This window comes from Melanostigma gelatinosum (assembly GCF_949748355.1).
Source record: "Melanostigma gelatinosum genome assembly, chromosome: 4".
NCBI lineage: Eukaryota > Metazoa > Chordata > Actinopteri > Perciformes > Zoarcidae > Melanostigma > Melanostigma gelatinosum.
Window position 1 is genome coordinate 2,325,174 of NC_136637.1, and position 16,716 is coordinate 2,341,889.

Here is a 16,716-nt window from a genome sequence, read left to right on the forward strand (position 1 = left end):
TGGGCAGCGAGTTTAAACTTTAACCGGCGCCTCTTATTCAGCCGTTACTGTACTTGTTCGGCGGTGCAGGAAACACACCGACCAATGCATTGCAAATCACATCACGTGATGCAGCTCAGCCAATGAAACATGCGTATTCTCACAAGTTTCTTGACTCCAGGGAGGTTTATACACCGTGACACACGGGGCTGAGACGAGGAAATAGAAAGAAGAGCAGAAGAATTGCGCTAATCGAAGAAGTTATCTCACATGACGTTCTTCAAAAAGAGAAACGGGTTCAGAGAGAATATAATTTATAAGCATGAATGAACAGAATCTTATGTGTTAATTATTCCCACAGGCAGTTACAACCTCTGTCAAGAGCTTTTCCCTGCAGGTGGCTGATCATGATTTTCAGACCCCCGCCCTCGGTAAACTATCAACGGATAAATCCAAAGAAAGAAAAGTCACGGAGGAAAATAGAGAGTTTAACTCTGCGTGGACGTCTTCATTTGCTTTCACTGCCAACGATGCTGGCTTACTGTATGCTTCCAGAACAAACACAGCATGTGCTGAAGTGTCACGCTGGAGATGAGCGACAAAGAGCGAATTATCAGCTGCTGCAGAAAACTCTCCTCTTCATAAGAGTTTGATATTGTTATATCAGGTAAAATAGCAATAAAATGTCAAGAATTGTCTTCATTCTTGTTCGATATTTTCATAAATACAACAAACTATAGTTTTTGTATCTATAATACAACTATATATAAGACTTTATAAGCTGTGATATCAAATAGCTTTTGCGGCTCCAGACGAATTTTATTTGGTGGAAAATAGAGCAAAATGGCTCTTTGGATAGAAAAGGTTACCGACCCCTGCGTTAGATGAATGTTTTCCAGACATAGCGTGTTTAAAGGAGGTTAATAAAGGTTCAAAGGTTATGAATTAGTTTTTGTAAAGACCCAGTTCCCAGTACTGTAGGTCTTCCCTTCCACCCACAATTTGTTTTTGTAGTAAAAAAGGTAGTCGCAGACAATCTCTTCATTTCAAACGCATCAGGAGGGCAAAACTCCAGAGCAGCTGGAGGCAGCTGTTTCTAAGATGAAGGTGACGTCCAGGCAGTTTTGAAAGCGATGCTACATTCCTCAGAGGGAGAATAATGACAGACTTCAGGGGGAACGCTCAAAATACCTTCACAGTCGGCAGAGAGAGGACGGCAACAGAAACAACATGACATATTTAAGATCATGCTGGTCGACAGTACATGGAACTACATTCCTCCATGTTGGACAGACAGACGAAGTCTCCCTGCTCTCCTGTAACAGTCAAAGACGTCCGCTCAGGATAGGCTGGACACAACGTTTGTCAGCTGATCATTTTCTCATGAAAGATGATGTCGAGCATCAGATCTGTCATACAAACACACTGTTCCAACAAATATCACACGCAGTCATCAAAACAAATGAAAGTAATTACGCCACAACCAGCCATGATTTAGTCCGATTAGACTTATTCAGGAAGGTCCAGTGAGATCAAGAACGCATAAGATAGCTCCAAACAAAGTTGGAATTCTCAGAAATACAAGTATTGTGTGTATAAACAAAGCCTAATACATCATAGTACATCTTCTAAAGTGTATAACACTGTGATGCCTTGTTAGGGAGACATTTTCACATCCTGTCAGAACGTTGCTGGCTGTCAGATCATTTAAAACTACATTTTTATGATCGTGTCACATAACTGTTTTTGGAATTTTAAGAAATCCACAAGAAAGCCATTAGTGCCACTTTCATACAAGAAGCATGCATATGAAGCGTGTCTACTGAATGCATGTTCATGTGAGCAGTGATATGCTCCACAGCAGACTCTCACTGTGTTGCTGTGAGAGGGACACACACACAGTCATCTGCTGCTGGTATCTGGTGCCCAGTTATTCTATTGTTGTTTCCCCTTCAGACATAACTCTATAACGTAACATATGTACCGTAACACTGCAATGTATCCTCATGCAACAGCTCCTATGATGTCTTATGAGAAAGGACATCCACAGGTGTAGCGTTACTCAAGTACGTGACAAATAAGACACGGGACACAAACATGGGTCTGCAGTGTTTAACGACCAACCCTCCCCTAACCTCCCAACATGTCAATCTCTATCCTATGCCAGCTGTCCTGGATTACATACCAAGTGATCACGCAGGTTAGATACCGATGATTGGATGTTTTTGTTGTCTGCGTTCTCATCACTAGTGTGCTGATCAATGAGGAATCCCTAGAACCCTGCTGTGTCTGTTCTATTTCAGTCCCTGAGACCATCAGACCAAACACGCTTACACGCAACACACATGTACACGCCAGCGCACACATTCTCACACCACAGACGGGTGATGACATCCATGTGCGTTTGTAGTGAGACAACCCGTGTGTGTGTGTGTGTGTGTGTGAGAGAGTGAGCCCTGTTATCAGCGGACCCTGTCACAAGACATCCTCTGATTGTCTTCATGCGCTGACGCCTTGTTCCTGAGGACCAATAGGAAACCCCCCCCGCCCCCTCGACCTTGAGGAGCAACCATCCACAAATAACACCGGCTCTTCACAATGTATGAATGTGTATGTGTGTGTGTGTGTGTGTGTGTGTGTGTGTGAGAAAGTGTGTGCGCATGTTTCGTGTGTGAAGAGCATCTATTTTCTGCTTTTGCAATTTTCTCATATAGAAATCATCACATATTTGAGAAGCTGCTTGTGTTCTAGACAGCAGAGAGAATATAAAAAGAGATAAGTTACATTTACATCTTCCATGTCTTTTAATAGTGACGTTATTGACCCAGAGGCAGAATTCTATCCCATGAATAAAAGCTGTATCAGCCTTTAACCTAAGTGAGACCCAGAGAAGGTGGAACTGCCATACGAACTGTAGAATTTGTAGAATAGAACATGTTTTTCCTTAAGGAAACCTTTAAGGGATTCTGAGCAACAGCCTCAAGTAAGTCCCTTAGCTAAGGGGGAATTAAGCCTTAAGTGTCATACTTGTTGTCTTGTATGAAAGTAGGACACACTGTGATACAAACTCTACACTTCATTTACAGAAAAAAAAGAAATGTGCAATGTATTTGTGTGCATGCATGTAAACATCATGAGACGTTCAGGTCCTGCAGGCTCAGACTGCAGGACTGCTGAGAGGAAAGAGACGGGCCTTCTATAACCCTCAGCCTGTACCAAATCATTCTCACAGAGAGAAGGGCCCTTTGTGGACACACACACACACACACACACACACACACACACACACACACCATGGGTCACTCTCAATGTGTGAGGAGAATGCAGGAGGTGAAAAGGTTGGTATAAAGGAAAGTAATGTGTCCAGATAGACGCAGCAGTGCAGCTGCACAGATGTCCAAACGTTTGTTCATAATGAGCAGAGAACGATCACCAGCCTGTGCTTTACTCCTGGTCATCACAGAGACTCATTCTGTTATGCAAGCTCTAACACACACTCTATTGTGAGTGTGTGGGAAGCCTGCTGCTAAGTGGTCGGTAGACTGAGCTAAGACACCACAGTCAGTACCTGATTGGCACACACACATACAGTATATATACAACACACACACACACACTCACACAAAGTAATATCCTGTTCATGTCCTGCACACCTAAGATGTGTTATTGAGATGGTGCAGGTCAACACTGGACCGAGCTTAAAGCGTGTCTATGTGTCTCCCACTCACTAACAGCTGAGGCAGCGACGCTGCTGTTATTATCACCGTGTGTGTGAGTCATCATGTGACATGTGGAAGACATCCTGGAGACACCTACTGTAGAGGAAGAACACAGAAGAGCTTTGCCATGTGTCTCTCTGGCTGTCTGTGGAAAGATTGTTGTCACAGCAATAGTGTCAAAACAACAAAATGCTACACCATTTTACAAATTTTTAAATTTTTTTTTTACAAATGTTTACACGTTTGTACACATTTTACAAAATTTTACAAAACTTCAAAATGCCCCTGGCCCGATTAAAGTGCTACGCAGCTGGTGATAGCATCGCAACATGGTATCCAGTACTTGTTTTGGGGGTAACAACTTTATAGAAAAGCCAATTCCCCAAAATGTTATGCAGCCAATAGCGCCTTCTCCATTTCACCTCCGTACATCTGGCGCCCTTGCTCGGACCACACCGTCTTGCAAGATCCGAGGCTGGTCTACGGCAACATCGGCCGTCGTGGAAAACCCCCAAAAGACGGCAGAGGGAGCGGCATCGTTGTTGGTCAATTGTGTGGGTCCATCGCTGGAAGTGTTCGGGGGGGGGGGCACTGGCATCCCGGTGCCCGGTGTCCCGGCTACGACAAGTTGCTGTGGTTGCTGGAAGTAGGTGGCCGGGGGGCGCTGGCGTCCTGCGTTCCGTTGTTGCTTTGCGTTCCGTGCTTGCTGTGTCCCGTTGCCTCTCTCTCTTTTCTCTTCTCTCTATCTCTCCTTTCTCTTTCTTCTTCTCTTCTTTTTCTCTTCCTTCTCTCTTCTTCTCTTCTTTCTCTCTTGCTTTTCCTTCCTTTCTTCTCATTTCTTTTTCCTCTTTCCTCTTTCTTCTCTCTCTTCTTCTTTCTTTCTTTTTCTTCTCTTTTCTTCTCTACTTTTCTGTCTTTTATTTCTCTCTCTTTCTTTCTCTCTCTCTTCTCTCACACACACGCACACACACAAGCTCACAGACCTACACACACACACACACGCTCACACACACACACACGCTCACACACACACACACGCACGCACACACACAAGCTCACACACACACGCTCACACACACACAAACGCTCACACACACACACTCACACACACACACGCTCACACACACACACGCTCACACACGCACACGCACGCACGCACACACACACACACACACGCACACACACACACACACACACACACACACACACACACACACACACACACACACACACACACACACACTTTGTTCCAGTTTCCTTACTATGATGCCTGAATATGCTATATGTGATGACAGGATAGGAAATTTCCAAAATTTTGAAAATGAAATGAAACAAGCTCTATGATGAACAGAACAATAATGTATGTGCAGTGTGCACAAGACACTGTGTGCGTAACTGATTTTCCTGTTTGATTTGATGTTTACCTGTCACCCAGCATACCTTGAGAATTTTTCCACACCCTCTCCTAGACTGTATGATTCATATTCATTCATACCGCAGCTGCTTTTATTTCCCGATTATACTCAACTTGGATTGTTCAGAGGAGGGAGGATAACATGTGTTTGCCTTCACTGTGTATCTGGCTTCATCTGACCAGTGTGTCTCTCCTCACAGATGAGATCATGCAGCAGGAGATCAGGCCCCTGCTGGCTGTGGACATCATAGAGCAGCTCCATCGCCAGTTTGCCTTGCTCTCAGGTATGTAGAGTAACAAGACCCCACTGGAGGTTGTGTATTTAAAGGGAAACTGAAAGAATTCTATCCGAGAGAGGCGCACTGCAACGACGGCAGTGGTGGTGAAGAAAACAACTCCCATGATCCCACGCTCATTCACGACGCAACCACACCAGTGTGTTGTTGTTTTGATTGGGAGGCCGCTAGCCGCGGAAAATGAGATTGTGGTACAGCAGCCGGTGTGGTCCTCCAGGGATGCCTCTCATTCCTCCTCTTAGACCTCTAACAGACTACATACTCCCTGTCTCAGCAGTACAGGCTGAGACAGTACAGTACAGTACAGTAACACTGCTGGTTTATTGCTGTCACCCCATGCGTGTGTCTATGATTGTGAGTGCGTGGGCCTTCTCAGTAGGATGTGGGTTGGTATTTTCTCACATGTCAACTGGAACCCTTCTCTGTCCAGTCACACGGTTTCCTATCGATGTCTGTTTTCTGTGGTTTGGTGTTTTTGACGGTGATTTATGAACGTTGAGCGTCTGCAGGTTGTGCTCTTTTCTTTATCTGCTCAGCTATGGTGGATCTCACTCTCTGTCCAGAACACAACGCCCATCACTGTTTGAGTCCCATACTCCACAAGCAATGCAAAAGCTTTCATTTATTGAATATACTGTAGATTGAATTACCTTTGTGTTTTGTGCAGACTCAGAGTTGCAAGACGGGCAGTCAGTTACATAGAACTGTCACTATTGATTCAACTTCAAGCATCTTCATCTTCATAACAGTAAATTAGAGGATGTCTCTCTTAGAAATTACACAAGTTCATAGACAAGGGCTTGTTGTGGAATATTTCTATGAATAGTCGGGAGAAGAGTGTAAAATGTTTCTTATCAATGTCAAATGAAACAGAGTCTGGATGAACGATCAAAGTTGTAATAGTCAATTTATTTGCTTGCAAGCAAAGAGAACACAGTCTCACAGACACATCACCGTCATCTGTTAGAGGTGCTCTGACGACACAGTTAAATGCACGGACATTTATACTCAGTTAGCATGCTGTTACCTTGGTTTGCAAACAAGAATAAACAAAAGAAGACAGAAGATAATAAAAGAGGTCAAGGCAGATGTTTTTCTTTGAAGCATAGTGTCCTGTCTTTACGATAACCTGAAGGTGCTTTTAAAGCCTGTTTACAAATCCCTTTGTTATCAGTTTGCCCCACAATAAACCATGGATACACCCAGCCAGGTGCGTCCTTTGATGTCACTGTGACCTGGTCAAAGAGTTAAGTCACAGTATGCAGAGACGGAATAAGCCTGTGAATCATCACACATCATATATGCCTGCAGAGGGTCATGCCCTTCAGCTGATGCCCATCAAGGGAAATACCGCCATCATGACCCCTGTGTGTGTCCCCGTCTTTAAAGACAGAAACAATGCACAAGATAACAGGTAACAAGACACCTGGATCCGAAATTTACTAGAATCATTTAGAAGAAACAAGGTTTAGTGCCTGTTCTTCTAAAACTTACATTCTTTAACCCTAAAGCAGTAGACTGACATATTTTCCCATAACAGGCTTTACTTTTGTTGGCCACTAGAGGGCAGCGCAGCAAGCTAAAATCACAATTTGGGGATATTTACACTGTTGCGTATACTCTGAAACAGACCAGCAGTCCTATGTTAGGGTTTCCTGTGTGTACATTAGTTTGTGGTTATTTGATTCAACTTTATTTAGGGATATGAAACATCAACATGGGAAAATGAATAAGCGCAAAACTAGATTTGATTTAAAGCCCCAGTTTGTGGGTGTGTATTAGTTTTAGACTTTTCATCTTCAGCAAATGTGTTTTATAGATGACTGAAGAGACTGTAGGTGACAGAGCAGAGCATGTGTGAAAGCTAAGTGTCAGAGCTGAAACAAAAGCATGAGTTTTATGTTAAAACTAGACCCTTCTATTACTGAAATTACACCACTCAGTGTTTCCCCACTAGTAACACAGTCATCCTGCTGAGCTGCCAGAGGATCTTCAGCTCAATGTTGCCATCTTGTGTCTATATGTGGAAGCATAAGAGTTAGACCAGTCTGTGTCTCACATGTTTTTCAGGGTTTCCCATGACAAAGTTATTGTATTTACTTCTGTGTCTTAAAGGGGCGCACCACCTAATGAAGAATTGTAATATGGTATTTTCATCTCTGGTGATGTCATCAGGAGTACAGTCTGGAGCTGCTACAGACAATGGGAATGGGAGACTGTTTTCTTCTTTATAAATATGAAACAAATATGCTTCATTCTATTGTTGTGTTCTCAGTTCTAAAAGAGAAAATGTAACAATATACTAAACCCTTCAACTGAACAACTGAAAATGTGTATAACATGATGTGTGACAAGACATCTCGTAGAAACATAAAACATGATGTCGATACGGTGAAGAGCTGGAGTTATTATGTAATATACAGTATACTGGATGTGATACTGACAGGCAGCCTCAGACCTAAGTTGAGTCTGTTCTGAAAGGACTGCTAAATGCTGTGTGTGGTGTTTCTGTGTTGCAGGAGGGCGAGGGAAAGATGGCGCCCCCATCATCATCTTCCCAGAGTTCTCAGGCTTCAGTGACGTGCCAGAGGAAGACTTCCTCAATGTAGTTACTTACTTGACCAGCATACCCAGGTACACACAGTCTCATACACATACAACTTAGTTTCATGGTGGTTATCCTCACATACTCGGACTCTTACTCTATGCTCATTGGACATTGGACATTGGACATTGATAAACATGGCGGCTAGCTCAGGATGTGATGATTTCTATTCCATTTGCTCCCATTACAGTTCAGCAAAAGGGTCGACGCCATATGAGATCAGCATGTATTGTACTCCAGTGGCATGACGATATTACAGTAAGCTGGTACTGCAGTGCTTCGACTGCTACCAGACGATTTAATTGATGTCATTTGCGATCATTAGCCTCATATATATGAGTTGGAGGTTGGGTCAAACAAACACAGGACCTTCACTCAGGAGAACTCTGTTTGTGTCCCGTGTGAAACCAAAAGTCTACATCAGGGGTGTCCAAACTACGGCCCGCGGGCCAAGTACGGCCCGCGGTCCATTTTTAATTGGCCCGCAGCAACTTCTAAAAATATAATGTAATATGGCCCACACTTGAAACTTGCGCTTGACTGTATTGTACTTCTTAGTTTCACCACTAGGTGGAGATACTGTGTTGAACAAGGCAGCTTCTCCACAAAATAAGAGCAATCAAAGAAACGTTTAGCCCCGGATGATGACACGTCCTACACTGATGCCGAGCGAGAACAGACAAGCTGTGTGGAGTTACAACAGATAGGGCTCCAGCTACTAAAGGCGAGCGCAAGAGAGCGGAGGTGAGGCTGTTAAAATGCAGCGTATCACCCACCAAGAAGCCCTCTGTGCTAACACAGTCCAGCGTGGCGATGTGATGAACACGGTTGTGAAAACTGTCAACATAATTCGAGCACGAGGGCACTCTACGCAACTTCAATGTTGCGCACTTCCCCACGCAGTCCGAAGTCAAATGTGTTTTTCCAAAGGCCAACCTTTCTGCTAAAAGGGGGAAATACGTGTCCGTGACAACGTCTCTCATGACAGAACTCAGTCAGTGCTTACGTGGCGGCTGGTCAATAGAGGGCGATAGGGCGCCGCCCCACCTTGAGCCACAACAAATAAAATGAATAATAATAACAATAATAAACGATACAAATTGTCAATATTTGTGTTTTTGAAATATGGAATCACCCAGTAATATGTGTAAAATATGATATCTGCGGTAAATATATGCTTTTCCTGCATGTCCTCTCTGCGTGTGCACGTCTCAGCAGCGCTGGAGAAACTGCCCAAAAGAGCAGTGACGCAGTTTAGCCAATTGCTGATTAAAGATATAAATGTGTGACATACAATTTAGCCAATCAGCGCCCTCAAATAGATTCAGCTTGGGGCAGAATCGATTCGGGGAGTTGACGATCATTTGGGGTTCTGCCCCAAGCTGCGCGTTCCCGTCCGGACGAGTCTCTACAGGCGGGCGCGAGCTCCAGCGCGAGCACTACTCCTCCAAGACCCGTTTGAGAGGAGAACTTTGAGGAGAAACTGCAGTGCTGATATCAGATCAGCCTGACCTCACAATCAGACAGCAGACTAGCAGGAAAGGGAAGCAGCACATGAAGCTACCAGCTGTAAATAAGATGTCCTGACGTGTTTGTCAAAGTGTTATTTTCTGCTTTTTTTCATGTTGGAATAAATGATAAATATTTAACTGCAAAGTAGCAATACGTGTTTGATACCTTCATTTATTTAGCATTAAATCATACTGGGATGTTTGCTGAAATTGATTGGATGTGGCACAGCCCTACCTAGAACATGTTCCACCAGCTGCCATGGCTTTCAATATGTTTCTCTCATTGAGAGAGACATCGAGCTGTTCTCAACTCCCTTCTATTTGAATAATGAGTCTGTTCGGCTCAACATACGTGAGCAAACATCTCTGTTAAATCTGAACAAAAGCACATTGAGAACCAAATTTGATTGATTTTGCTCACTTTAACACACTAGGGGTGAGGCGATCGGACCTGAGTGGCCCAGCCCTTGGTATATTTTTCTGTATGTGGCCCTCAGTGAAAAAAGTTTGGACACCCCTGGTCTACATTGACTTATTTTACTTTACTTTCGTGATGTAACTTCCCTACTTTACGAACTACATCTATGTTAGCAAAGAGAAAGAGTTTGTACGTACGTTACCTCACAATCATTAACCCAAACCACGATCTATTCCTAAACCTAACCAAGTACTTTTGTTGCCCAAACTTAAAGTTGTCTTTCACGTAATTAAGTCGCGCTTTCACTACATGCTAGGTGCAGTTTAGTTTGTCCCGTCAGAAGGATTAGAATGGTATTGATAACTGCTGGTAGCACCCACTCAATCGGCTGATATTCTCAATGGATGCATCCAGGGCCCTGGATGAGCTGCTGGGTCTCTGTTGACCTCCACTCTTTCCACACTGTCTATGTAATGTGTGGTTTCTATTCTGAAAATCCACCTGACCTCAGAAATTCCGTGTGGTACTTTTATTAAGCACAATCATTTAAAAACACTCAACATTAAAACACAAAACTGCAATAAAAAAGGCTTATGACGTTTTCCTGAAAACAACATATTGATTTATTCCTGATAGATATTTGTGCTCTTCAGCTGAGCTCTGAGTTGGATTGTCACAGTTTACAGAGCAGCAGGCCACTTACATGTCTTCTTACCTCCTGTCTCCAGCCTGGATGCTGCCAGTATTGGCTTCATCATCATCATCGACCGGCGGAAGGACAAATGGAGCTCAGTCAAGGCCTCTCTATCCAGGATCGCTGTAAGTTATGTATATATATACACATATGGTAATATAATGTATAAAGCTATTAGATATATGTAGATATAGACAGAGAGGCTGAGTGGACTGGTTATAATGGGACAGAGAGGCTGAGTGACTGGTTATAATGGGACAGAGAGGCTGAGTGACTGGTTATAGTGGGACAGAGAGGCTGAGTGACTGGTTATAGTGGGACAGAGAGGCTGAGTGACTGGTTATAGTGGGACAGAGAGGCTGAGTGACTGGTTATAGTGGGACAGAGAGGCTGAGTGACTGGTTATAGTGGGACAGAGAGGCTGAGTGACTGGTTATAATGGGACAGAGAGGCTGAGTGGACTGGTTATAATGGGACAGAGAGGCTGAGTGGACTGGTTATAATGGGACAGAGAGGCTGAGTGACTGGTTATAATGGGACAGAGAGGCTGAGTGACTGGTTATAATGGGACAGAGAGGCTGAGTGTCTGGTTATAGTGGGACAGAGAGGCTGAGTGACTGGTTATAGTGGGACAGAGAGGCTGAGTGACTGGTTATAATGGGACAGAGAGGCTGAGTGACTGGTTATAGTGGGACAGAGAGGCTGAGTGACTGGTTATAGTGGGACAGAGAGGCTGAGTGGACTGGTTATAGTGGGACAGAGGGGCTGAGTGGACTGGTTATAGTGGGACAGAGAGGCTGAGTGGACTGGTTATAATGGGACAGAGAGGCTGAGTGGACTGGTTATAATGGGACAGAGAGGCTGAGTGGACTGGTTATAATGGGACAGAGAGGCTGAGTGACTGGTTATAATGGGACAGAGAGGCTGAGTGACTGGTTATAATGGGACAGAGAGGCTGAGTGTCTGGTTATAGTGGGACAGAGAGGCTGAGTGACTGGTTATAGTGGGACAGAGAGGCTGAGTGACTGGTTATAATGGGACAGAGAGGCTGAGTGACTGGTTATAGTGGGACAGAGAGGCTGAGTGACTGGTTATAGTGGGACAGAGAGGCTGAGTGGACTGGTTATAGTGGGACAGAGGGGCTGAGTGGACTGGTTATAGTGGGACAGAGAGGCTGAGTGACTGGTTATAGTGGGACAGAGAGGCTGAGTGACTGGTTATAGTGGGACAGAGAGGCTGAGTGGACTGGTTATAATGGGACAGAGAGGCTGAGTGTCTGGTTATAGTGGGACAGAGAGGCTGAGTGACTGGTTATAGTGGGACAGAGAGGCTGAGTGACTGGTTATAGTGGGACAGAGAGGCTGAGTGGACTGGTTATAGTGGGACAGAGGGGCTGAGTGGACTGGTTATAGTGGGACAGAGAGGCTGAGTGACTGGTTATAGTGGGACAGAGGGGCTGAGTGGACTGGTTATAGTGGGACAGAGAGGCTGAGTGACTGGTTATAGTGGGACAGAGAGGCTGAGTGGACTGGTTATAGTGGGACAGAGAGGCTGAGTGGACTGGTTATAGTGGGACAGAGAGGCTGAGTGACTGGTTATAGTGGGACAGAGAGGCTGAGTGGACTGGTTATAATGGGACAGAGAGGCTGAGTGACTGGTTACAGTGGGACAGAGAGACTGAGTGACGAGTTATAATGGGACAGAGAGGCTGAGTGACTGGTTGTAGTGGGACAGAGAGACTGAGTGACTGGTTATAGTGGGACAGAGAGGCTGAGTGACTGGTTATAGTAGGACAGAGAGGCTGAGTGGACTGGTTATAATGGGACAGAGAGGCTGAGTGACTGGTTATAATGGGACAGAGAGGCTGAGTGACTGGTTATAGTGGGACAGAGAGACTGAGTGACTGGTTATAGTAGGACAGAGATGCTGAGTGACTGGTTATAGTGGGACAGAGAGGCTGAGTGACTGGTTATAGTGGGACAGAGAGGCTGAGTGACTGGTTATAGTGGGACAGAGAGGCTGAGTGACTGGTTATAGTGGGACAGAGAGGCTGAGTGACTGGTTATAATGGGACAGAGAGGCTGAGTGACTGGTTATAGTGGGACAGAGAGGCTGAGTGACTGGTTATAGTGGGACAGAGAGGCTGAGTGACTGGTTATAGTGGGACAGAGAGGCTGAGTGACTGGTTATAGTGGGACAGAGAGGCTGAGTGGACTGGTTATAGTGGGACAGAGGGGCTGAGTGGACTGGTTATAGTGGGACAGAGAGGCTGAGTGACTGGTTATAGTGGGACAGAGAGGCTGAGTGACTGGTTATAATGGGACAGAGAGGCTGAGTGGACTGGTTATAATGGGACAGAGAGGCTGAGTGTCTGGTTATAGTGGGACAGAGAGGCTGAGTGACTGGTTATAGTGGGACAGAGAGGCTGAGTGACTGGTTATAGTGGGACAGAGAGGCTGAGTGGACTGGTTATAGTGGGACAGAGGGGCTGAGTGGACTGGTTATAGTGGGACAGAGAGGCTGAGTGACTGGTTATAGTGGGACAGAGAGGCTGAGTGGACTGGTTATAGTGGGACAGAGGGGCTGAGTGGACTGGTTATAGTGGGACAGAGAGGCTGAGTGACTGGTTATAGTGGGACAGAGAGGCTGAGTGGACTGGTTATAGTGGGACAGAGAAGCTGAGTGGACTGGTTATAGTGGGACAGAGAGGCTGAGTGACTGGTTATAGTGGTACAGAGAGGCTGAGTGGACTGGTTATAGTGGGACAGAGAGACTGAGTGACTAGTTATAATGGGACAGAGAGGCTGAGTGACTGGTTATAGTGGGACAGAGAGGCTGAGTGACTGGTTATAGTGGGACAGAGAGACTGAGTGACTAGTTATAATGGGACAGAGAGGCTGAGTGACTGGTTATAGTGGGACAGAGGCTGAGTGACTGTTTATAATGGGACAGAGAGGCTGAGTGACTGGTTATAGTGGGACAGAGAGACGGAGTGACTGGTTATAGTAGGACAGAGAGGCTGAGTGGACTGGTTGTAATGGGACAGAGAGGCTGAGTGGACTGGTTGTAATGGGACAGAGAGGCTGAGTGACTGGTTGTAATGGGACAGAGAGGCTGAGTGACTGGTTATAGTGGGACAGAGAGGCTGAGTGACTGGTTATAGTGGGACAGAGAGGCTGAGTGACTGGTTATAGTGGGACAGAGAGACTGAGTGACTAGTTATAATGGGACAGAGAGGCTGAGTGACTGGTTATAGTGGGACAGAGAGGCTGAGTGACTGGTTATAGTGGGACAGAGAGGCTGAGTGACTGGTTATAATGGGACAGAGAGGCTGAGTGACTGGTTACAGTGGGACTGAGTGACGAGTTATAATGGGACAGAGAGGCTGAGTGACTGGTTGTAGTGGGACAGAGAGACTGAGTGACTGGTTATAGTGGGACAGAGGCTGAGTGACTGTTTATAATGGGACAGAGAGGCTGAGTGACTGGTTATAGTGGGACAGAGAGACTGAGTGACTGGTTATAGTAGGACAGAGAGGCTGAGTGGACTGGTTGTAATGGGACAGAGAGGCTGAGTGACTGGTTGTAATGGGACAGAGAGGCTGAGTGACTGGTTATAGTGGGACAGAGAGGCTGAGTGACTGGTTGCAATGGGACAGAGAGGCTGAGTGACTGGTTGTAATGGGACAGAGAGGCTGAGTGACTGGTTATAGTGGGACAGAGGCTGAGTGACTGGTTGTAATGGGACAGAGAGGCTGAGTGACTAGTTATAGTGGGACAGAGAGGCTGAGTGACTGGTTGTAATGGGACAGAGAGGCTGAGTGACTGGTTGTAATGGGACAGAGAGGCTGAGTGGACTGGTTATAGTGGGACAGAGAGGCTGAGTGGACTGGTTATAGTGGGACAGAGAGGCTGAGTGGACTGGTTATAGTGGGACAGAGAGGCTGGGTGGACTGGTTATAGTGGGACAGAGAGGCTGGGTGGACTGGTTATAGTGGGACAGAGAGGCTCGGTGGACTGGCACGTGGTTGTGGCACATGGTTGTGACACGTGGTTGTGTCATCTAGGGGGCGTTTCCAGGAAACCTGCAGCTGGTGTTGGTGCTGCGGCCGTCCAGGTTCTTCCAGAGAGCGATAGCAGACATTGGGATGAAGCTGCACAAAGATGACTTTAAAATGAAGGTACCGGTAAGCATGCTTCAGTACCGGCCGTATCAACTCTGTCAGCTGCAATCATGAGGAAACTATTGTTTATTTTTTTCTGGAAACGTGATGTTTTTAACTAAATGCATGATGAATAAATGATGCAAGAAATACAATATGTTTATAGATGTTAACTCAAGTGGATTAACCATCCTCATTAATAACATTCAGAAAATGCACTGTTAGCTGTGAAATGAAGGTTCAGATAACAGCCATACTTGTCTGTAGCTGTTGCTATTTCTTTTCCAGGACTACACATTGCATAGCCGCAGTGTTTATAATGTTTTGACATCACATCTTCACACTCAGCTTGAGACCAAAAAGGTCCACCTGGTGTGAATTGCAGGTCGAGTCCTTTCATCAGTTACATCTATAAATACTTCAATCCCTAGAAGCGAGATCCTGTCAATATACAGTGGTGTTGTAATAAATCCATTTCAACTGAGCGCATGATACAACTATGTTCTTCACAAAACAAAAAGACTCACCATCATTCAATACATCCAGGATATAGATCTGCCTTCACCTTGTCTCACTGAAGAGGATATTCATATATTAATTAAAGGTTAATTGTATTCAATATAAACAGGTATTCCAGTGACTTAGAATCCACTTTGGTAAAGATCGGGGACTCACAAGAGACAGATTTAAAAAGAAGGATCAAGATGAATTGACTTTTAGTCCCTAGTATGAGACTCCAAAAACGCAGCATCCTACTCTTCCCATAATGCAACTCACTAGCGGCTATTGTTCAACTCTCCCTGCCAGAGTGTCTTTCAAATTCCATGCCTCCAGTTTGTATCTCAGGCTCTCTGTTTTTCATTTGTTGTGCGAGCTGAGATCACCCTGCTGACAGCATCAAGGTTATTTTCTCTCTACAGCCACAGAAGACTTTCTGGAACGGTTTTCAGTTGGTCACGATCAGCAGCTTGAGGTGATGAATGTGTTTGCAGATTATGATGCTGAACTCTCTGTCGGACCTGCATGGCTACGTGGATAAAGGCCAGCTGACCCGGGAGCTAGGAGGAAACCTGGAGTACTGTCACAGTCAGTGGATACACCACCGAACTGTGAGTTAACAAACTGGGACTTGGCAAGTTTTCAATAAGGAAGTTGCATTCTAGGACGCTGCAGGCTCACGTGTGGATCCTGTTTTCTCGCCAGGCCATAGAGAACTTTGCCATGACGGTGAAAACTACAGCCCAGATGTTACAGATGTTCGGGACAGACCTGGCTGAGACGGAGCTGCCCAATGACGTCCAGTGCACCAAAGACCTGCTCACAGCACACACCGACAAACACAGCAACCTCAAGGTGATTTAGTACATTTAATACACCAACACATGCTATCAGGGACTCTACATGGACGCACAGCAACAACACATTCAGAGCTGGTTGGGGTGAAAGGGATTTGTGACCGTGAAGCTCAAGCAGCCAACAATAAGAATAGTAAAGCTGGTAATATGCCCCTGTATGGATCAGAAACAAGGCGTATGCTGATGTTTCCTGGTAATGACTCAGATTAAACAATGCCAGCCTGCTTGAGAGGGGTTGAGAGTTACATTAGTGCCTGGTCGCTGCGGAGGATCGAGATTCATTTGCGAATCCTCATGAAATTGTTGGTGACCTTGTGACTACTTGGGGCTCATGCATTGGCTGGTTGTGGCGAAGTTAGTTTGTGGCAAAATGGATAGGAAGAGGAAAACTCTTCTCATGTTGCTTCTCATTTGGCAAAGTATGGTCAAAAAACCTTTTTTATAGAGGTAATAGCCTCCTAATATTTTGGACTCTCCATTCCCTCAAAGGTCAGCGTGGACGAGATGGTTTGCTTTTGGTCATGGCGCAAAATTGCCAGTCAATGTTCATCAAAGTTGAATTC

General features: G+C 45.3%; 1 protein-coding gene across 1 annotated transcript in view; it reads left to right on the plus strand.

The window, feature by feature from the left end:
- The window catches only part of mcf2l2 (MCF.2 cell line derived transforming sequence-like 2), a 161,021-nt gene that overhangs the window by 23,744 nt on the left and 120,561 nt on the right, over nucleotides 1-16,716 (plus strand). Inside the window, exons 2-7 of the mRNA XM_079267930.1 lie at nucleotides 5,313-5,396; nucleotides 7,928-8,042; nucleotides 10,671-10,761; nucleotides 14,703-14,822; nucleotides 15,791-15,907; nucleotides 16,002-16,151. Of these exons, the coding sequence (XP_079124056.1) occupies nucleotides 5,313-5,396; nucleotides 7,928-8,042; nucleotides 10,671-10,761; nucleotides 14,703-14,822; nucleotides 15,791-15,907; nucleotides 16,002-16,151 (677 nt within the window). The remainder of the gene's footprint in view (nucleotides 1-5,312; nucleotides 5,397-7,927; nucleotides 8,043-10,670; nucleotides 10,762-14,702; nucleotides 14,823-15,790; nucleotides 15,908-16,001; nucleotides 16,152-16,716) is intronic.